Source organism: Gadus morhua, chromosome 7 (genome assembly GCF_902167405.1).
Source record: "Gadus morhua chromosome 7, gadMor3.0, whole genome shotgun sequence".
Taxonomy (NCBI): Eukaryota; Metazoa; Chordata; class Actinopteri; order Gadiformes; family Gadidae; genus Gadus; species Gadus morhua.
Genome location: NC_044054.1, coordinates 13,595,409 through 13,618,249, shown reverse-complemented (window position 1 = coordinate 13,618,249; position 22,841 = coordinate 13,595,409). Strand labels below are relative to the sequence as shown.

At 45.9% G+C, this 22,841-nt stretch overlaps 1 protein-coding gene across 1 annotated transcript in view; it reads right to left on the bottom strand.

The window, feature by feature from the left end:
• LOC115546754 (ryanodine receptor 1) overlaps positions 1 to 22,841 on the bottom strand; it is a 67,209-nt gene that overhangs the window by 3,788 nt on the left and 40,580 nt on the right. Inside the window, exons 73-101 of the mRNA XM_030360489.1 lie at positions 22,252 to 22,266; positions 18,936 to 19,106; positions 18,630 to 18,689; positions 17,457 to 17,591; positions 17,015 to 17,127; positions 15,554 to 15,650; positions 15,355 to 15,464; positions 14,919 to 14,970; positions 14,595 to 14,666; positions 12,227 to 12,326; positions 11,553 to 11,632; positions 11,367 to 11,443; positions 11,115 to 11,188; positions 10,528 to 10,542; positions 9,762 to 9,842; positions 9,575 to 9,663; positions 9,320 to 9,448; positions 8,913 to 9,017; positions 5,690 to 5,771; positions 4,266 to 5,599; positions 3,897 to 3,970; positions 3,622 to 3,766; positions 3,437 to 3,523; positions 2,704 to 2,985; positions 2,190 to 2,320; positions 1,594 to 1,636; positions 1,368 to 1,501; positions 1,015 to 1,075; positions 739 to 885 (exon numbers count right to left, since the gene is read on the bottom strand). Of these exons, the coding sequence (XP_030216349.1) occupies positions 739 to 885; positions 1,015 to 1,075; positions 1,368 to 1,501; positions 1,594 to 1,636; positions 2,190 to 2,320; positions 2,704 to 2,985; positions 3,437 to 3,523; positions 3,622 to 3,766; positions 3,897 to 3,970; positions 4,266 to 5,599; positions 5,690 to 5,771; positions 8,913 to 9,017; positions 9,320 to 9,448; positions 9,575 to 9,663; positions 9,762 to 9,842; positions 10,528 to 10,542; positions 11,115 to 11,188; positions 11,367 to 11,443; positions 11,553 to 11,632; positions 12,227 to 12,326; positions 14,595 to 14,666; positions 14,919 to 14,970; positions 15,355 to 15,464; positions 15,554 to 15,650; positions 17,015 to 17,127; positions 17,457 to 17,591; positions 18,630 to 18,689; positions 18,936 to 19,106; positions 22,252 to 22,266 (4,095 nt within the window). The remainder of the gene's footprint in view (positions 1 to 738; positions 886 to 1,014; positions 1,076 to 1,367; positions 1,502 to 1,593; positions 1,637 to 2,189; positions 2,321 to 2,703; positions 2,986 to 3,436; positions 3,524 to 3,621; positions 3,767 to 3,896; positions 3,971 to 4,265; positions 5,600 to 5,689; positions 5,772 to 8,912; positions 9,018 to 9,319; positions 9,449 to 9,574; positions 9,664 to 9,761; positions 9,843 to 10,527; positions 10,543 to 11,114; positions 11,189 to 11,366; positions 11,444 to 11,552; positions 11,633 to 12,226; positions 12,327 to 14,594; positions 14,667 to 14,918; positions 14,971 to 15,354; positions 15,465 to 15,553; positions 15,651 to 17,014; positions 17,128 to 17,456; positions 17,592 to 18,629; positions 18,690 to 18,935; positions 19,107 to 22,251; positions 22,267 to 22,841) is intronic.

The window sequence follows — 22,841 nt, the reverse complement described above, 5'->3', positions numbered from 1 at the left end:
GAGTACTCACCTGTGGCACATTGAGTACTCACCTGTGGCACATTGAGTACTCACCTGTGGCACATTGAGTACTCACCTGTGGCACATTGAGTGTGCAACAGGTTAAGGCAGCCATCACCAAAGACACTCAGGGAGAGATCTCCTACACGGCACTTGGCCGTGTAGGAGGGCATGGACCGTTGTCCACAAACTTTTACAATTGACTGGGTTTCCATCACCAGCCCCCTGCGTCTTGAGGAGCCCAGTTAAGTCACCCAGGTGGCAGTTAGTCTGCAAATTGGGCAATGTGCAAGCTACGTGCACAGTGTCGCAATGTGCATGCTACACGCCCGGGTGGCACACTAGTTATATAACGCTCCCACACTAGTTATAAAAAACATATATTTTTTTCCTACGATTAATTTAGCTTTTTTTCTGCTTTATGATGGTATGGTATGGTTTGATATGAGAGAGGGCAGGACATGCAGCAAAGCGGGCAGGAATATAAAACCTGGGTCCCTGCGATCAGACTAAGCCTTAACGCTACGTGTTCCACCCGGTGAACCACCGGGCACCCCGTAAAAGACAAGGTTAATCTACTAGGCTTGAGCTGTGATTCCTATGGCTTTTTGACCCTCAACGCATCGTATGGAAAGTGAGAAGCATGCTGGGATGTTTCTGGGATGCGAGTGGATGAAGACCAAGGTGTCTGTGCTGGATGACTGACTGCACCGCCGGGTCCGAGCCCCCCCCCCCCACCTGTTTGCCGTTGTGGGTGACGGAGGACAGGATGGTGCGCAGTGTCTTGACGCCCATGGCGATGTCCAGCAGGTGGCAGGCGAAGAAGAAGTTGTTGTAGTGTCCCAGCAGGGACATGATGAGGTACCAGCACAGGTAAAGGAAGGTCTGCTCACCACAGGGGGGGGACGTCAGAAACAAAGCAGATATTCCCATTCCAAGTCTTTAAATGATAAAGGCATATAGCCTTCATATTATACTTTTTATGATTCATAGTAAGGGAATTTCTGTGCTTACACCATCGGTAAAAATAACCCCAAACTTCCAGATCTGGTACTTGAGGTCGGACTGGGTAGCCCTGAGAAGAAAACAAAATACATCATCATGTTTATGGGAATAGGAGCATGAGTTGAAGCAGAGTGTTTCACCATTCGTGGAGTTAGTGTGTGTGTGTGTGTGTGTGTGTGTGTGTGTGTGTGTGTGTGTGAGGTCATCAGGTTAAAGTTCTGTGACTCTATTTACTGTGTATTTATGGTAGTGTGCGTGCATGCGTGGTCCCCAGGTGAACACAGAGTTGTCCCTGTGTGTGTGTGTGTGTGTGTGTGTGTGTGTGTGTGTGTGTGTGTGTGTGTGTGTGTGCGCGTAGTCACCAGGTGAACATGGAGTTGTCGGGCTCCTCAGTCTTCTTCTCGTGCTCCTTGCTGACGTCCAGCGAGGCCAGGTCCACCCCCAGCAGCTCGGCGATGCGCTCCCGGCCGTAGATGTCCCCGTACTTATCCAGGACCTGCGCGGTGCCGGGGGGAACCACAGGTCAGGCTGCACGCCTCAACACAACACCATGGACCAAGTAAGAGTGGGACGGCCCAACAAGCTCACCTTTCTCTTGACAAACTTGTCCCAGTAGTTGTTTGGAAAAGAGCTGCAGAAGAAGGAAAAGTCAAGTACAATTATAGAAGAAATGCACTTTTTTGTTTTGTTTTTAGCTTTTTTGTGATTATGGCAACTCAGAGGTTGATGGCATTCTGTTGTTTAACAGTCATTCACTCACTTACTAACTCACTCACTCACTCATTAATTCATTATATTAGCATAATATGTATTTCAAAGTAAACATTACAAGGGTCTTAGTGTTCCATAGTACTTACAATTTCTAGTAATTACTAGTATTTACCCATGGAGTATTCATAATTGTGATATCTCAGAATACTCTACGTACATTGTAATATTAATAACAAGTATGAACACTGGTTATACTTCAGTATAACCAGTGTTCATTATTCAGTATGGGGTATTTATGCTATATTCCACAGTATTTTCATAATATTTCTCCTTGTCCTACTTCACAGTACTCGGTGGGTACAGGGTTCTGATGTCATGCTACACGGTACTAATGAATTGTTTCACCTTGTTCTACTTCACGGTACTCAGTAGGTACAGAGTACTCATTGAGGACCCTCCTGTTCAGTACTCACGGCGTGTTGAGGACCAGGCGGTCCCACTGGCCCTTGATGTCGTCGTCCTCAGGCTGCTCTGTGATGTACATTCCGTCAAACTCCAGCTTCCTGGCCAGCTCCTTCTCCCGCTTGAAGATCACCAGGGGGATCTGAGGAGGAGACACGCCCACCAGGATGTTACACACAAAGGCCGCGGCCACATGAAATCAGCGGGATGGTAGTCTGACGGGACGAGGAAGATCTGTGTGGGGACTCTCCGTCGACGGTGAATGTGGTCTGAGGACAACAGAGCTGTAACTGTAGTTACATCTCAGGCCACTAGAGGCTGCTTGTGGATAAACACACATAGTGCAGCTTTAAAACACCTGGTTGTTCCATGTCTTTATCAGCTTAATATCAGTTTATTATAGAATTATATTGTTATCAGCAGTACCTTGTGTTCTATCAGGTACATATATCAGTAAGTATGATCAGTTGTTCAGGCTAATGTCCGTTTTTGATTTTGACATGATGAGTACATTCCTCTCCGTACCTTGAGGCAGTTGTAGCCGATGATGCAGATGAAGGAGATGACGGTGTGCAGCACGGACAGGAAGGACATGGTGGGCTGCATGTACCCGGTGCTCTCCTCCAGGAAGAAGTACACCGGCCCCGGCTCCTCCTCCTCCTCTTCCTCCGCTCCCTCGCCCATCCCGGACCCCTCCACCTCCTCCCCGGAACCTTCAAACAGACCGGAACCCTCCAACATGGCGCTGCCCTCGAACATTCCGGAAGCTTCCATCTCGTCCTCGGCGCCTAGAGGGCCGTCGGACACCTGTCGACGGGTTCAACACGGTTACAGTCTGGGTACGGACCCGGGAGGGGGACTGAAATGTATCAACTGAAATTTTTGGAGATTGCGAACCCTTAATTACTTATTCAGAAGTCAAAGGCGGATACGGAAATCAGGGAGAAAATGTGAGAGTTTGGTGTGTTTTAGGGTATGGTAAGGTTCTGGCGAAAAGCAATGCATCATGGGAAAAGTCTCTAGAAAGTCCATCTTTGATCACCCGTTGACGTCAACCACAACATCATTTTCATTTTCAAATCAAGTTCACTTCATTCCAAATAAGATCTAAGTAACAGTTTGGGGCTTCAAGTATTAGGATATTAAAGTATTGAATATGAAGTAATGATGAATAAAGCATGAATCCATTATGTGAGAACCAGCGTGAACACTGTTCAACACTAGGCACAGTTAAATCATTAAAACGTGTTTCCCTTACTTTGTAGAACAGCAGAATGAAGTTCAGCGCGAAGGCCAGGAACAGCGCTAGGAAGCGGAGGTTGTAGAAGTTCCTGGAGAGGTAATTCTACAAACAGAATCAGAACGCACAAAGTAGTTCAGATGACTGTTACACGTGTGCGGTGGAACTAGGTGTGCATGGCACCGAGAGCCCAGACGCATCACCATGAACTTGTTCCTCTGGTTGTCCAGCTCCGTCCAGATCTGGAAGCCGCCCTCTCTCCTGGGCTTCTCCTTCTTGGCCACCGCCTTCTTCGGTCGCGGGCGTTTCTCCTCCTCTCTGGGTTCTGCCTTCTCTCCATTTTCAACACTAACAGTGAACAAAAATCATAGGATCACACCTTGATTAACTAAGAGAATCATGGATTGGGTTCAGGTGGGCGGTTTGTTGACGACATCGTCTAAGTTCTGAGGATGAATATTGTGGATGGAAGTCGTACTCTGCTTTCTCGGGCTCCGGGACGGGTGCTGGGGGCTCGGGGAGAACCGGCCCGGCGTCAGCCTCCGCTGGGGCCTGCAGGCACCAGAGGACATGGGGAACATGAGTGGATGTGTTCATAGAACTGGATAGGGAAAGCCCCAGTTTGAATGATTCTTTACAACGCAGGGTTAGAGCCAAACTGGGGTTATTTGTGCGTCATCTCTCCTACGTCCTAACCTTTCAGTTATTATTGAACAAAATAATTCAGTTATATTTTTACCATTCAACTAACTATCTCGAGTATATCTAAACAGATCACAAGAATTGACCAATAATCCTCTTAGTCAAACAGAAGTCTGTCCCAGCGGTGTCCCCCCCCCCCCCTCACCTTCTTCCTCCTGGTGATGGGGGTCCCCTCCGGTGTGGGCGGATCCACGGCCGCCTCCACCCCCATGTCGCCCAGCCCGCCCGGGGCGTCCGCACCCGCCACCCTGCCCCCCTCCATGTCCCCCGAGTCGTCCTCCTCCTCGTCCCCGGTGCCCGCGTCCCCCGTGTCCGTCAGCCCGCCCGCGTCCTGCACCTCCCCGCCCCCCGGCTCCCCGGGCAGGTCGGCGTGCACGTCGTCCTGGGTGGGGTCCGGCATGCTGGCCAGGATCTCCGTCACGGTGATGTTCTTGGCGCCCTCCACCAGGCCGCCGCCGAACAGCGCGTGCCAGATGAGCATGAAGAAGCCCTTGCACACGCTGTAGATGAAGTGCAGGATGCTGACCAGGACGGTCCAGAAGAACACGGTCAGGGCCACCACGATCTCCTTCACCGTCATCCTCCGCACGCGGCGGTACTGCCGCCGCAGGTTGCGGAAGGTGAAGATGGCCAGGAAGCCCAGCACGCTGTTGATGAAGTCGCCGAAGGCCGAGCTCGACTCGGGCGGCGCCTCCTCTCCGGTGAGCTCCTCGTCGCCCCCTCCGCCGCCCCCTTCCCCGGCCGCCGTCGCCGCCCCGTCCACGGCCCCCTCGGGTACCTCCTCGTCGTCGTCCTCCCCCTTCTCCTCCTCCTCCTGCTCCGAGATCTGCGAGGCGATGTTCATCTCAAAGATGGTGTCCTCGCAGAAGTTCACAAACATCTCCATCTTCTCCGACTCACCGCCCTCGTTCACCACGTCGAAGATGAACTGCCGCTTGGACTCCCGGACCTGCGGCATCTCCCACTGCTTGCGGTTCACCTCGCTGATCTCAAAGTAGATGCGCTCGATCTTGCGGCTGGCGCCCATGATCTCGATGCGGCCGAGGAAGGGCCGGAAGTAGTTGAGGACGCTCTCGGCCTGCGCCAGGAAGTTCTTGAGCCGCGCGTCGTGCGGCACGTGCTCCGACAGGTTGGTGAGCAGCACGGCGATGTTGAAGCCGATGTCCTTGGCGGGCTCCTGGAAGCGGTTGGCGAACTCGTCGTAGTTGATCATGTCGTTCTCGTCGGCTTCCGAGCAGGACAGCAGGAACTGGATCTCGGAGGGCGCGTACTGCTTCTGGCTGTCCATGGACTTCTGGAAGTCCTTCTTGGAGATGAGGCCGCGCGGGTCGGTGACGTAGTCGCGGAAGGCGTCCGATGCCACGATGTCCTTCAGCTTGAGGAACATGTCGAAGAACTTGAGGATGATCTCCACGTTGCTGGAGGACTCCACCAGCATGTCCACCATCTGGCGGGCAATCATGCCGTTCACGATGTTTCCTTGGCAAACATCGGAAAGCACAATTAGCACAACCGGGAGGATGTTTTAACCAAATTCAATTTTTTTGCAGCCCTGGACTGGTGCCGTACCTTCTAACAAGGAAAGCAGCATGACGACCATATCTTTCTGAAGATCCAGGAGCTCCTTCAGTAAGCCGATCTGACTGGAGTCCTATTACGGTAGAGAAACAAACCTCTATACCACTATAGTATGAAAGGTACCATCTCTTAGACGTTATGGATTAGTGATGCATGGATTACTCATGTGATGTTAAACAAGAATAGAAAGATAAGATACAAGGGCATCATACCGAGAGTCATAATTCATGAAATGATGTACTGCACTAAATAAACATGCCTTCTGGTTAAAGATCTTACCAATGTCTTTCTATAGTTAAATATTGTGTTTTGTTGTGGACCTAGACTAATTATTAATACTTTGGTGCACTGAAACGGATTGTTGTAAAGAAGTAAGAATTTCAGAACATCAAGTCAAATATTTCACAAAAGGACAAAAAGTAATGTATAATGTATGTATAACTCTTCAAGTAAATTATGCTGTACAATTACTATACCTGAGAACAAGCTTCATATAAACTAATTGGGAACTATATGATCACTGTTCACAGCGACTCTTGTCCCTTTAGTGTGTGTGTTGCTGGTCAGGGTCGGAGGTGGAGGTGGAGGTGAAGCCGGGGGCAGCTGAATGCATGCATAAGATGCCACACACCAGTTTATCATAGACTAATACAGGCGGACAGACGGGCAGACAGGCAGACAGACAGACACCTAGGAGCCTACTGAACCCTCAGGAATAACTAATAGTCTCGGTGGTATGAGGACAGATTTCCCATTTTTAATAGTATACTATTATGTATAATTTCTAGTCCAGTTAGTCTAGTCTAGTCAAATCGACCATTCTCAAAAAGGGCACAGATGAATGAATGATGCTATACATATGCTGCTATGTGTCATTTTAAAATGTGTGTAAACCACACAAAACGACTTACTACTTAACGCTATATTCAAGATTTCATGGTTGGATCACGAGACTACGATTCAAGCACTCAGTCTTAGCACTCAGTCTTAGTTAGTTCAACACATAAAACACGAATGTGTTGTCTTCTACTACAAGGTCACAATTTGAGCCTCTTCGCTACTTCACTACCTCACCGTAGAGTAACGGGACAGAAGCACAGTACACATGAAAAGCATCAGACTACTAGCTAACCGAAGGATTAGCGGGAAAGCAACACAGTAAAAATTAAAAGAATCAGTCCAACTCTAACCGCAAGACAGCAAACTCCAGGTGGTTAAATGTTAAATGTGTGCGTGAACGGGGGTGTGAGTGTGTATTTCAACGTAGAGACGGGAGGCAGATTAATGTCAAACAGCAGACGTTAATAGGATATTCGTTTCTTCAGAGAGCCTTTAAAATGACCTGCGTTACAGCAAAAGCAGAGTACAGTAAGAGTTTGATCGTATGTAGAAGGGTCAATGATTTTACTACAGAGGGGTTCAATTCTAGAAGACAAGGGCTGATTGGTTGGTAAGAGTTTAGCAGTGCTTCATAAATAATATCACTATTATTGCTTCATTTGTATGTATTTAATAATAACAATTTAATTTGCCCATGTTTTGAAAAACTAGAAAAAGGGAGGTTGTTATATTCGATTGATTCTCTCCCCATATTCTTTTGGGTAAAATATCGATCTGTATCTGCAATAAACTCCCAATAAGTACTTAAAATTAAAATTAACAAGTAAATTTAAGGGAATTTAATCATAGTGCTAAGGCAGGTGATTCTAAAGACTCACTGTTAAAAGAAGGCATGGGTTGAATAAAGTACAAACCAGTAATCACAATACCACGTCAATAGATAAATGAATAAAATGAATACATACTTTACCCTGCATTGACCATGTGAAAAACAGTTTGAATAATCAATATACCGTGGAATTGACGACAAGTAATACAAAATTAAAGATTACATTGCAAAGCAGTTTAGTCTAAATCAGGTATCTCTACTGTAGCCTTTTACAGAACACAATCAAATACTCATTTACAAGTATGCAAGTATGAAGTATTCAATGTAATCTATAACAATACAAGATATTTGGATAGCTGAAAAGGTTGAAATTTAAAAAAAATTCTTAGACTCTATACTGATGAATACAAATGCTACTAACCACCAGGCTGTTTGTATCTAAATATGCATTTGCATATATATATATATATATGTATTTGCCTTTTCTTGCAGATGTACTATGTTCTGTGAAGATGTTCAATGCGGATAAAGACTGTCCTCATCCCAGCGAGATGTTACCACTTCAAAGGGAATGCTTAGAAAAGTCCTATTCAAGCAGTTTTAAATTAATCTTATTGGCCTACAAGTCTCTATGCCACCATGCCACTAAACATACCAAGCTGGTAGCACAAGCCACTTAGTATACACCAAGTATTACAATGTTCTCTAGTGGATGCACAAAATATTCCATAGAGCAAAAAGGTAACACCATTTCCCCGGGAAGTACTTTGACTATTTATAAAATTTCAGCCAGAAGAACACGAATGATGGATGGATTAAAGACTTATTTATCAAAATCAAAATTGGCCAGGCCAGAATAATAAGTCAAAATATTTCCGAAGAAAAGTGTGCATCTTGTTCTATAAATTAACTTCACTTGCAGGCAGAATATTTTTTTGCATATTTTGTGTACGGCCACCAGTGTGTTGAGAGTGTTTAGCAATGAAACGCTATCATAACACTGGTGACTTTATTTGAACACACCACAACCTCTTTAGTGGGTGTGGTTTTGTATGCTCTATGAATCTCTATGTCGTATGCAAGGAAGAGTCTTTGGAATTTGTTAAGTAACATTCGGGAGTTCAGCCTTCATGGTGAACTGTACAATACATATTTGCATATAACTTTCCCTTCAAATGTGCTTAATTTAGCGCACTTGTATGAAATAATATTGGGCACATGCGCAACAATTACCGGCTCACCATTGCATATGGTCATTACTACTGCAAAAATTACCACTATTGCCCCTATAAAAAGAAAATCCATCCATCCAAAGTATGCATACACCATGCCTCGGATGAACTATTGTTCCCCAGTGCATTAACTGCAGGAAGGAAGCGCAATTACTTGTGTGAACATAGAATAAGCATTTGCATACCTGTGCCTATTTAGCTATGCGTTGATAATAAACGTGGTACAATGTAGAGTAGCAAAGTGTTTGTGTGCGTCCCTATCGTATCCTGGCTCCTCAAAGCGGGGGTGAGAGGGTGGATGACAGGTGCGTACCTGCGCCAACTTCATCATCATGTGGGCAAAGACGTGCAGGAAGCCCACCACGGCGTCCCAGAGCCGGCTGTGTGCCAGGGACTGCTGGTTCCCCGTGCACGGACCCTACCAGACCAGCGACAACACTCAGTTAGCTCCTCGGTGACCATTGAGGAGGGCCAGAGAAAAGGCTTTTGAGTGGAAAAAGTCACAGACGGTATACAGAACCACACCGGACACGTTAAGACAATGAGGTAGGATATAATAATGTTTACTTCTACTATAATGATAACGTTCACCTTATGAATTTACATATACATTATACTGCTTATATTATGTACACACATATTTTTGCATTTTCTGGCATTATATTTAGCACCAAAGTAAGTTAGCTATTGTCCAGTATTTTGTGCTACATTCTGGGGTACCTGGATGTACTCAGTGAGACTGTTGAAGATCTGCTTGGCCACTATCATGGCTTTGGAGAAGTTCTTCTTGCCCGGCTCATCGATGATCTCCTTGCCAGAGTAGTACCAATAGAAGTCGCTGATGGACTCCTTTACAGAGATCAGAAAAACAACCACAAACACTGATTTTACACTTCTCATTGGATAATAATTGGAAACATGGAAATTAAGAAAAAAGGATGAAGGGAGTTTCAAAGTAAGAGCCCCCTGACCGACCTGTAAGCGCAGTAGGTAATCCACGGTGCAGATGATGATGTTGATGGTGGTGGTGCTTCCTGTCTGCGTACGCAAGTAGTTCTGGAAATCTGCAGCCGAGTAGAGATTCAGTTGCGCAAATCGAAACTGTGTTTTACTCTTTCAGATTCAGGTGGTACTTGTCTTCTTCTAATCCTTTCATGCTCACCGTTATTGTGTCCTTCACACAGCAGCTGCAGGAAGCGGAAGAGATCACATGTGAACTCATCGTCCGCCATGACTTTCTCACCTAAATAAAGAAAGCCAGTTTTATTTCAGATTACAAAATAAAAGTACTGCGTAAACATTCATATTTTTTAGTGTAAGGATATCTAGAAAATACAGAATGGTCCGGAATTCCTAAAGTCAGAACTGAACTTGCAACCTGTATTGCTTGTTGCCATGACTACCGACTGTTGCCACGGTTAGTGACTGTTGGGTCGACGACCTACTGTTGACTCACATGCACAAGATGCAACAAGAAAAAACACCAAAAAAAAGCGGTAAATACAGCATAGCAAACAGGCGGACATAGGACATTAAGACTTCACTGTTCTACTGCACATTCATAAGATGATTAAGATGGGATACTCCAGCTGCCTTATCAAGAGCAAGTATAGATAGATAAAGAAGCAGCCTGAGCAGAGCAGAGCTACAGTGGGGCCAAGACAGAGAGCCAAGGAGTGCCAGAGAGAGAGAGAGAGCTAGAGAAATATATATATAGAGAAATAGAGAGACATATAGAGATAGAGAGAAATATATATATATATATATATATATATATAGATATATAGATATATATAGCGAGAGAGAGAGAGAGAGAGAGAGAGAGAGAGAGAGAGAGAGAGAGGGAGAGAGAGAGAGAGAGAGAGAGAGAGACACAGACAGAGCCACCGACAGGGACACAGACACAGATGGAGAGAGAGATGGTTTACCCTGTTCTCTCTTCTCTGGGGCCATGAGAGGAAGGGAGGGGGGGAGAGAGAGGATGAGTGTGGTGACTTGAGAAGAGGACTTGGAGATGGGAGGGCCAAGGTTTGTTCATTCATTTACTCATGATTTCATTTATTGATCTATGAATTCATTCCCTGTATCACCCATACAATGTTTAACATGAAAAACATGGTTGGAACGTAGAAGTTTGATCAAACAATGGAAAAATTGGACAATTATTTTGATTCACTCAAGAGTTCATCAAAATAATAATCATCATTATTTTGGTAAAAATGGGTTAATGAAATACACTCAAAAAGCCTATTCTGCCTATGATCTTGTATGCTGTATGATGTGAATCAGAATATGATGTTCTGTACTCTATGCTGACCTCTGAGGTGTATTTGAATCTCCTTGGATCGTGTGTTTGCCTAGTATTCTTGACATACAGCATAACAAAACAACAACAAAATACACCAAAACATTCCTATTTTGTTTGTGGGTAGGTCATCTGATAACCAGGAGGGCAGGGATGTGGGCATTCAGGTCACACACTACTCATATTCATTGTGTGTGTTTGAATCCTTACTCGTTCCTTCCTCTGAGACCATGCCAAGACCCTCTGCCTTGTTCTGCCTCTCAAAGGCGTTCAGATCCAGGACACTGAAACACACCGCACCGTGTACACAACACAGTATAAACATGTTCCCCAGCCAGCACACAATGCCTGGTCCGAACAGACCACAACTAATACATACCAACCGACACTATCTTTTCTTTTGTTGTCTGTTGTCTTTTCTGTAGACCATTTCATATAGACTCATGTAAACTTCAAACTGACCTGCACGTTTGCATCAGTGCCTGGACGCTCAGGAAGAATCCTACATCCTTTTTATCCCTCAAATACTCCAGCATTTTCTGCCAAAAGGGAAACAAAAAACCCGTCAGGATGTGTGTCACAGTCCTGAATGACTTGAGTGACTGAATGTGATGTCATCATATGGTTTGTTTGGATGATGTCATGTACCTGCTGGACCTCACAGTTGCCTCCGTTGAGGATTGAGATGCCCAGCTTTAGGGTCGAGGACACCATAGGGCCCGTTTCACCTGTAGGACAGGGGCACAGGAAGGTATGTCGTTACTCATTGTTAGATTAACCGCATTGCATGGGGGAGTTAGCCACTAGCCACTGTGGCTAATCATGGCTAATCAAGTAGCACTCTACTTGCGACTAGTGCTAATCAAACATTAGTAGCTGCTATGGCTAATCAAGTGGCACTCTATTTGCCACTAGTGCTAATCAAACAGCACTTTAATAGCCGCTATGGCTAATCAAGTAGCATTTTATTAGCAACTATGGATAATCAAGTTGAATTCTACTAGGTGATATACTGGTAACAATCATACTCTGACTCTGGTTGACAATATAGAATATAAAATCAGTCAGACGTCAAGGGCAGACATACATGCACACTCCGATGGCATGTTGACACCACCACACATTCAGTACAGTGAAATTCTTATGACAAGCAAGGGTCATATACGTAGAACAGAAAGACACCAGCCGGGACGATAAAGAAAAGAGCAAGAGTAGCAAAGTGACTCATGGTGTGGATGTAATAGGTTAGGGTCTTGCTCAAGGAGCTGGTGCTTGAACCAGCAACCCTCTGGTCTACTGTGTGAGGCAGGAGGAGGAGCTACCTTTGCAGGCGCTGATCATCTGCAGGACCATCTCGGCAGCGCCGCGGTTGTGGAGGCGAGACTGTTGGTACAGCAGTCTCTGCTTCTCCATTTCCTTTTCCTGTGGGGGACACACACGCCGTGAGCCACTCCTTGTGTTTTAAATGGCTGTCGTACCCGTAGAATCAGAATGGATGGGATGGACCCTCTGTTTCATTATAGAAATAGACTGGGTCATTGGGTTCACTGTGGATGACAGACACTACATTTTATCTTCGGGATTTTAATAGAAGAGTTAAAACAAAGGGTCAACTAGTTTATAGGTTTTTAGGGCCGTCGCTTTTGGACAATTGTTTTTTGGGTAAGAAAGAGTCCGAAATTCGGGAGGCGCGGGATTACATGGGACATTCTTTACATTTAAGCTTTTAATATTAATTCAATAGGGTTAATTCAACTTTGAGGTCTTTCCTATCCATTCCCATTCTGTGAGACTCACCCTGCACTCACACCTCATTCACTCTCACTCTCACACACGGTTTTAAAAAGACTCACTTACCTGCTCCCACTGCTTTCCACCCCACATACTAATCACTTACTAATCACGCATAATGTAACCTAAACATTAGATCCACTACATATTAGTTATATATACAGTATATCTCATACATACATTCTCTCACACCAGTTGATGCGTTACATGACAGATTTTTTCTACTGTTTTCACGCTTGCCAATTAGAGCAAGAGTAAGACTACAGCCAACAGCCTGGAGGTCTTGCAGTATCGTACTGGCTCACCTACATGTCTTCATCTCACACCTTCTCTATTCATGCTGTCTCCTGTATACATTGCAATGACAATTCTTTAGCTCACTGGTCTTACTGGTATTATAATATACCAGCAAACAGTATATTCCGACATATTGTAAATACATATACACATGTTGGCCCTAAAGACAACATAAAAAGCAATGAATATCCCGAGAGTATGGATATTCCATTTTTTAACCAAAAACAGTACAGGCCAATATAAATCCTCCCCCGCCCACCTCCCCATACCACCCCAAGCCACTTCCCCCCACCCACGAAGCCCCTCCCCCACCCTCATAGCCCCTCCCCCAAGCCGCATGGCCCCTCCCCCCACCCACATAGCCCCTCCCCCCACCCGCGTATGCCTAGCCGTTCTCTACCCGCTATGTGTGGTGACGGAGGACCTCATTCTGGGAGTACAGCTCATTCATTAAAAAGCACTGTACCTGACTGGTTCTTTACTACGCCTTGATCATTCAAGAGTGTGCCAAATGTGAGTGTCGATTGATCAATTTCCAATGCTGAATTTAAGTGAGTGTAGAATTGTTTGGGTGCATTTCAATGCGGTGTGTGTGCTGTGTGTCGGACACTGGCTTTCACTGTAGTCTGTCAGTAATCTAAGTGAGTCAGGAAAGAACCATCGGTTAGTAGCATTCCCTTAATGGAAAACCAAGGGTTATGAGGTGGTCACATGTTACGGTGAGACAGAGACACGGAGAGAGACAGGGAAAGAATGGAACAAAGATACACAGACCGACACAGAGAGGAGAGCTGTGGATGGGTCAGTAGGTCAGTGGTGTGAGTGGGCACACAGTGGGTCAATTTGTCAGAGATTTAGAGCAAAGAAATGTTTTTGTTTTTTTTAAATCATATTTCACTGATAAGTATGCAGCCTGATTTCTGTTCACATTTTCATTTGTTTATACAATATTTGCTTTACTCGAGTATCGTCAGAGAGAATGAGTCACGGTCAAGGGATGGTTTCAAATCTTCAGCCATGGAAATGCACACATGAAGAAGATCATGTCAAGCACTCGATGGTGACGCAGTGGACGTTCTTACGCTGCGCTTTCAAACTTACTTTAGCTGCAAACTCACGTGAAGTTTACACTATTGAATCACTTCATAAGAACGACTCGTTATGAAAGAGTTTGTTTGGAGTACATTTGCTAATGCGCTTACTCAATCAAGACATAAGTCTTGTCAAATGTAACTTTTTATCTTCTCTGTAAATATCAATCGTGCGGCAAATATATTAGTTTCAGGATTAAAAAAATGTCCACTTCAAAATATAAGCCAGAAACTCCTTGGATTAGGACACAGGCGACACATAGGCCAGTGGCACAGCAATTATCACGCACACACACTCACACACACACGTGTCTGCACACAGAGAGAGACAGAGGGGACGGACAAGCGACGGAGACGGACACAGGGATGGAGCGAGAGAGAGAGAGAGAGCGGAGGGGTGGATGTGGGGTAATGTTCCGTGATGAGGTCACTCGATGCGTCGAGAGCTACCGCTCCTTGTGTTCCCGATCCCAAGCCCCTGGCCGCCCATTACCAGCTCTGACTGTCGCACCTCAAAGGACATCTCATCCTGCCCCACATCCTCCTCCTCCTCCTCCTCGTCCTCTTCCTCTAGGTGGCAGCTCTGAGGAAACGCACATGGGGGCAACGGGGGTCAGGAAGGCTGTGCTGGCTGAGGCGGATCCAGGTATGAGTGGGACTGTCTCCGGCTTTTGTCCGACCAAACAGTTACAATTTGGCGAGTCCAGCAGCATGCAAATACACGGGACGGGAAGACGCAGCGCAGGAACCAGGGACACTGTCTACACTTTAAGAATCTGGCGGTTAGCCTAATGCAAATTATGATTCTACAGCAAAAAAAACATGTAAGGCTTACCTTTGCCATGATATCGGCATATGCCATATAGAGGTGATCTGTATCAAGTTTACTGTAATGAAGAGAAGAGAAGAGACACATATGATCCTTCAAGGTAAACGGTATGGGCCTGTTGTGTCACATGAGCCAGTGGGGTCTTGTGACACGATCAATTGTGACACAAAAACATGTGCTCCAAATACAACAAACAGTGTTTTAACCTTTGTATGTTTTGTACCAAGTAGGGATTATGCCTTATGGGAATATAATGTAATGTGTACATGTCTCTGTGAGGTTGTGGTCACGGGAGACCGACCGAATTTCCCTGGGAGATGAATAAAGTCTATTGTCACTTGATAGTACCCATTGGACGAATGAATGAAATCAAATTCCAGGTAGGGTTCATCGAGCTCACTGGTTGTGGGTGTCAACCAGTGATGTTCAGGAGCAACCTAACCTCTTTTCTGTCAGAGCGGTTCGACTAAAATGCAGAATGAGCTGATGAAGCGGATCCGGCTTGGCCTCTTTCTCCTCTTCCTCTTCTCCTTCCTCCTGCTCCATGGCTTTCTGAGGGACAAACAGAGGAGGAGGAGGAGGAGTGTGAGTGACAGCAGAGGTCATAAGACCAAGAGATGACACTTCCGGGTTCTACTCACAGAAAGATCATCAATCATGCGGTCTTCAAAGGAGTATCCCTCCGTATGGATCCAGTTCCTCTTGTATCCTTCCAGGAACATGTTGGAAGCTCTGTGCCTGGGGTCGGATAGGGGGCATCAATAGTCATCTACATATGGCAATGCTTGATGCTCCTGTAACGACACTTAATGCTTGTATGTATAATATAAACAGCTACGATGGAACAGAATAGTGCGGGATAGGGGCAGGGTAGTTTAGTCGTGGCTAGGGTGGCCGACTCCTCGGCAAAAAGGTACTGGGTTCGATCCCTGATCTCGACAGCCTTACATGGATCCCCCTGATCCATGTACGTGACTTAACTCCTGGTTCAAAGTCAGTGCGGAGTACCCAAGTGCCCATTCATTGAAGCCATTAAACCTGAAATGTCTTCCTTTGAACTAACTGAGGGGCGTTCTCTGTGGGGGCGAATACTACCCCTGGCTCAGACTTAGATTATTCAAGGTTAGCAGACGTAAACCATGTACACATACGTCATAAAACAGTCTTAAGCAAAGGAAAAGATCGAGAAAGCATTGCTGTGTCTGAAATCGCGCACTTATGTAAGGGCACTTACATTGAGTGCACTTCATTATCCCAACAGTACACTTACTTATAGGCGCAGTGCTCTCATTTCTACAGTGCACTGTCAAAACAGCCTTCCCGGCGCACCTACCGGAAATTAGTTTGCAGTTTGACGGTTCTTCTTCTGTGGTATTTTTTTCTTCTTCTTTATCATTTCCATAATTCGCCCATCATTTTAATAGCTATCAATTTCAATTACCATCAATCAATTTCTATTGATTTTATCTGTATTTATTTTAGCGCTGTATAGTACTAATCAACTCAAAAACATTTGAAGTTCCCGCCCCCTCCGCTACGTAGACAAGATGGCGGCCGTTGAGGGTGGAATGTGTCCATCGGTCCACACTCAAGTTTTAGATCGTTTTGAGTGCGCCACCGAGGTACTTCCAGTGCCCTGCGTTTTGGCACACTCTCCGTTTTTGCGCAGAGTGCACACAAAAAAGTAAGTGTAAGTGTAGAAGTGCGGGATTTCAGACACAGCACATGATATTACCCCTTTAAGGCCTAAAAAAATAAAAAGTTTGGTTCCTGTTGGTTGTCAGTTGAGGTCATGGGTAGGTAGGGAATTTATTTTATTTTTTTATTTTATTTTTTCCAGCGGCAGCGAATGATAGGTAGGTTGTTTTCATCTAAAAACGAGAAAACTCGCTCATCCTTGTTCAGAATGAAGAGGTGCTGTACAAAAACGTAATTATAGTTTGCATCAAAAAAAACCAACCTTTTTATTTTTTTATTTTTTATAAAGCTCATAAAATAATTTGGGTCGCACATAAATTGACAGGGTCGGTCAGAAACCGGAACCAAACAATTTTATTTTTTAGGCCTAATGTCTAGGTAGTGTTGAATGTGGTAGGGCCCACCTTGGGAGGTTGTACAGGGGGGTCATCCTGAAGCAGGCCACCACGGCCCGGCGCCGCTGCTTGGACAGCAGCTTGTGCCACACCATGTTCTTGGACTTTAGCGGGTGCTCCGTCTGTGTAGGAGAAGGCGTTACAGCCGATGAAATGAGGATAAAGACCTATTTCCTGAAACAGCTTGAAATCATGAAAGTTGTGTCTCAGACAGCGATGTTATGACAGCACTTTGACGTGAAACCGTTTGACAGCGCTTAATGTGCCTTGATGGAGGATAGTGAAGACAGACAGGAAATTGGAAAAGAGAGACTAGTTGTACTGAATGTTTACATGTGTTTTCTTTGGTGTCTGTCTGTCTGTCTGTCTGTCTGTCTGTCTGTCTGTCTGCCTGCCTGCCTGCCTGCCTGTCTGCCTGTCTGTCTGTATATGTGTGTGAGTGGCCGCTCACCAGCTCCAGATGGTAGAGGACAGCAGAGACCTCCTGCACCCTCTTCACCACCTTGTCGGGGGCGTCAGCGTCCTCTGCCTTCCCGGCCATCTCCTTGTACAGCGTCATCTGCCAGCGCATGGACGGGTTGTCCACCTAGCCGGTCAAACACAAGCCGTGAACATAACGTATAGGCTAGAGTATAAACACAGGCATGTTCGCAACTCTAAAGTAACGGCAACCAGTCACTTACGACCCGACAATTTCACTGAAGGATTGGGATTTATGTGTATAGATGGCCATCTAATAAAATCAGTCATCGAATCAAAAGTACAAGAGCATTAGCACTAGCATTGCCAACTAGGGGCAATATGATGATGGTGGGGGTGTTTGACTGCAGACATAAAAGGTTCTGGGTTCCTGTCCACTCCCTCACCTGTTGCCCTGCCTTACACCTGCCTTTAATGAACGACATGTATCAGAACTCCCTCCAAATCACTTTGGATGAGAGCAACTGCTGAAGAAAGTAGCATCCACAGCGTACCACCTCAGAAAACATTTGTCTCCTGAAGTGCCACCATTATGATGGGATATTATTTATTGGTAACTGTTGTCAGCTGAGAACTGACACACAAACACACAGAGCAAGTGACAACATTATTCAGTTTCACGTTTTCTTAGGACAGATCAACTAGTTTGTCTTTTCGGTTTGTCGGTTGTAAGATGACGTTTGAGATGCGATGGTTTCATGGATTTATTGTGCTGGGTTCAATGTCGTCCACTTCAGTTTTGTACAATTCTGCTCTAAATATTTTCCTCCTGTCCGCACTTCTCTTCCAAACTGTTCCCCTTTGGAGCAACGATCACTTTGTTTCTGAACCAATCGTAATTTTAGCATTTATATCTTGCTGTCAGTTTGGTGTGGATGTTTCACATAGAACCAAACGACCAAACAGGCTGATATTGAAACAAAAATATTACAGGAAGGGCAAAACTTACTGTTAACACCATTTTAATGATCGCATGGTAAACAAATTATGTAGTTATTAAAATATATTTTTTGGGAGGTTCTTCTGCATACCACTATACAGTGTCGTTCGCGTACCACCAGGTGTATGCTAACCACTTTTTGAGAACCGATGTTTTACCTCATGGCGTTCCGACCACAGAATACCTTCATCCAACCGGACTCACCTTTCCCTGGAAGTGCAGGTTGTTGAGCAGAAACTCTCGGACCTCCTCATCCGTGTCTCTCTGTGGGAGGAACGCATCCCAGTTAGCCCTGGCCCGCTCACCAGTCACCAGTCACATGACACCATCATACCCTCCCACCAACAGACACCGTTATCGACGTGGCACACAATGTCACCACTCCCCCCCCCCCCTCCCCAACAGGACCCCGAGACCCCCCGAGACCCCCCGAGACCCCGAGACCCAGAGAGGGCGAGAGCGGAACAGAGACACTGGGTCGACCAGTTAGGAGGACTCAGAGACCAGTACCAGAGAGTATCGTATCTTGGCCATGTTGATGAGCTCCTGGTCGGCCGGGGAGCACATGTTCAGGCCGATGGGCAGCATCTTCTTCAGCGCCGCCACGATCAGAGACGTCTGCACCGAGTAGCGGTCCCCCCGCTTCTTCTTCTTGGTACGCTCCGCGTCCGATCCCCCTCCCTGAGCAGGGGGGGAAATCATGGTAGGAACCGACAGGGTGTTTACGGTTTGGAGTCAGTGGGGGAAATGGGGGAAAATGCACCAGGAAAGAATGACAGAAATGGATATATTTGGTGGTTGTTGGTGCCGGGGTGAACACATGTATTTGCATTGAACCCGCAGCAGCCCTGATTCAATGCCAGGCACAGTCGCTTTGATAGATAGATAGATAGATAGGTTGATAGTCCCCCCCCACACCCTCATTCAAGTACAACTACCTGTCCAACAAGGCGACGTCAAGCAACATCTACAAGAGTCTATATTCACACAAAGTATCATTGGATAAGGGAATCCATGAAAAAATACCTGTCCGTCTGACTGCTGTATAAGAAATAGAGGGGCAAAAGAAATGAGGTGGTTGACAAAGTGTGTCAACATGCTACACAAAGATCATGGATCAGCGAAACACAAAGATCACGGATTCTTTAAATATGTCTGATGGTGTTCCTTATACACAACTCAATGACCTGGCTAAGGAACAGCTTGTTTTCTGTTGTAATTCTCGCTGCATTTGAAGGAAAATGTCGCTGGAACTAGCTGTCACCGTTCACCCCACGTATCATACACAAATGTGATCCTTGTCTGAGCTCTAGATGGTGAGACGGTGCTGTGGACATGTGAGGGAGATATGAGGTGTGAAATGTCTCGCTATGGGTCGGGTGAGCGGGAGTGATGTGGTGGACAGATGATTGACAGCTGTAGGGGAGGAAACAATTCAAGTTCAGTGATACCGCATGCTAGGCAGCATTCCATCCAACGGGACAATCCACTCTGCATTCTCTACACAACGGAGGAGACACCTGAACACAGGACGGGTTAGATGGAACGATTAGGAAGGCTACGTGCTGTTCTGTGGTAGAGCGAGATGCACATGGAGTCAACACGCACACACAGGTTTTAGAGTTTAGAACCACACAAATGGAGAGCTATTTGAGGATTAGCAAAACTTCAGAAAACTGCAAAAGGAAACTCGCTTTTTGTACGCCCTCCTTGGCCTCAGGGATTAGATGTGGAAGCTTGGAGCCAATGCATCAAAATTATTTGTTATTTAGATGAATTTAGATGAAGATTAGCTATAGCATATGCCCTGTGGAAGATATAATAATTTGAGGTAAAAAAAAAAGCTGTTGATGACATAGTTGACCAAATAACTGTCATAATTAAATAATAATTCAATAAAGTTAATGTGACCTTAGCAAATCTGATCTTAACTGTAATACAACAGCACTTTTGAATGGTGTGACTACACACATTTTCTGCCAGCCTCTGACAGTTTCGAAAAAGATTAAGGATGATGCCACTGCGATGAGAGCAAAAAGCTGAGGTAAGTTGAGCCGCTTCTCTGATTGGTTAAGTGCAGGGACACACGTGCTATTGAGGGTTTGATCAGAGAATGAGGTGAAGCGGGAGCTGTGGTTCGGGTTGGACCAGCGGTTGTGGGTTAGCGGGCGGGTACCAAGGAATGTGATGACTACAGAAGATGGCCGTGAAGATGGAATTGTAAAACAAAAGCGAAGTTGATGGGAGGGCTGGGCGGAGTTGATCCCCTACTTGCATTCGTTGCAAATGCATTACAAATACCAATGCTACAGAACCACAAACATCAAATAACCCAACTCCAAAGAAAACAAAAATTAAGAAATCAATGAAAAAGAAAGGTCAAAAGGAAAAGCCGTTGGAACTTCAGACTCTAACCCAGCTAGGATGGACTAAGAGCAAACTGACAGGTAGATGGCGCCCCGCCCCCTGGCCTGGCTCCTGTTTGGGGGGGGGGGGGGGGGGGGGGGGGGGAGCAAGGCGCCATGGGCCCGCCCTCTACAGCAGAGTTCTTTCATCAAGCGCCCCTCCTCTCCACTCCTTCACACACTGGCAGGACCCGGACCGGACCGGATCACACCGGATAGTCCTGGACTGGGCACCCTGATCGGTCTACTGATCCATCATCAGATGTGTATATATATATATATATATATATACAGTACTGATAGTGCGAAGACGATTATTAACACCAAGGGTGTACATCAGGTCTATCAGATAACTACTGTATATATATAATGTATTGACACTTTTTTTGGATACTGTATTGATAGTGTGAATAGATTTACACCAACAGTGAATGCCTGATGTGTGACAGAAACGTGTCGAGTCCGTCAGTTATATACTGTATATATATACTGTATTGATAGCGTGATTGGATTATCAACACCAATGGTTTACATCAGCTCTATCAGATAATATACTGTATATATAAACTGTATTGATAGTGCGTAGAGATGATTAAGACCAAGGTACTGCCCTGTTGTGTGATCCAAACATGCCAGCTATGTGTGTATAAGTCTGTTGGTTCAACGTGTCTAATGCAACAACGCCGCCACAAGTAGATCCGTGCCACAGTTGCCCAGAACCCACCCAGTGTCTATTACTAGCGATTCATAGGATGTTTATATTCATAGCCATCACACGCATCTACTCCGGTATTTTGCAATGGGGACGGATTACAAGGCGGTGGCGATTATAGCGATAATACAATCACTGTGAACAGCCGGGCGGATCGTATTCGTGGGCGGAGGATCTGTTTGGAATGAGCTCACGTGGGGAATGTGGCCGGCGCTGGGGGGGGGGGGCCGGGAGGATGTGTTGGGGGGACGGTTAAGTACTGCCCCCCGGCAGGGGGGGATGAGATCGATCCCAGTATCGGATTTCTTTGCTTCCACAATACACGTGTCGTTAGGTTGACTCAAAAATCAACATTATGAACCAGAGCATTACAAAGTTTTCTCAGCTGGATCGTTAACGGCTACAGAGGGCGCCGTCGCGTATCCGCCTATAGCTGAACGTTCTCTTGCGCTCATTTTCACAGAATCCCAATATTTACAGAATCTAAATTCCCATTCCAATCCCTGCGGTGTATACGCCGATCCCTGCGTGTGTGTGTGTCTGTGTTTTAATCGCTGTGCGTTTCACTGTGTATGTGTGTGTTTGTGTGTGCGCCGCGGCTCGGATCGAGTGTGCCAGTGTGTGGGAGAGGTTGATGAAAAGTTCCCTCTGAGGTGTGGTGCCATGCGATGCGCACAGCAGCAGCAGGCGTGCAGAAACAACGTCTAACCTCTGAGTCTCCGCCCTGCGTAACCAGCGGCAACCCACACAGAAGGAAAGGGCACAGGGTTGGGGTGGGGTGGGGGGGGGGGGGGGGGGGGGGGCACGGAACCAGAGAGAATACCATGGGACACTATTAGCATGGAGCACCAGCATCAGTGCTCATGGTGCTGGCACACACAAACGCACGTACACGCATACGCACTGAGCCAGACAGACAGACAGACAGATTGTGAAAACATACTGGATGTACATACAGACATACAGACAAACATACATACATACACACATATGCACGCACGCACACACACACACACACACACACACACACACACACACACACACACACACACACACACACACACACACACACACACACACACACACACACACACACACACACACACACACACACATACCTCCTCCTATGGAGTTGCGTTTAAATGGTAAGCAAAAAAGACAAACAGAATAAAAAAACTTGGTCTAAAAGGAAGTAACGAATGAGGTTAATCAGTTTATGATTGACATCTTGGGAGGAGAATAGGTTAATAATACACCATGAAGATAATACACCTGGGGAACCTGCACAGCAGGGAGTAC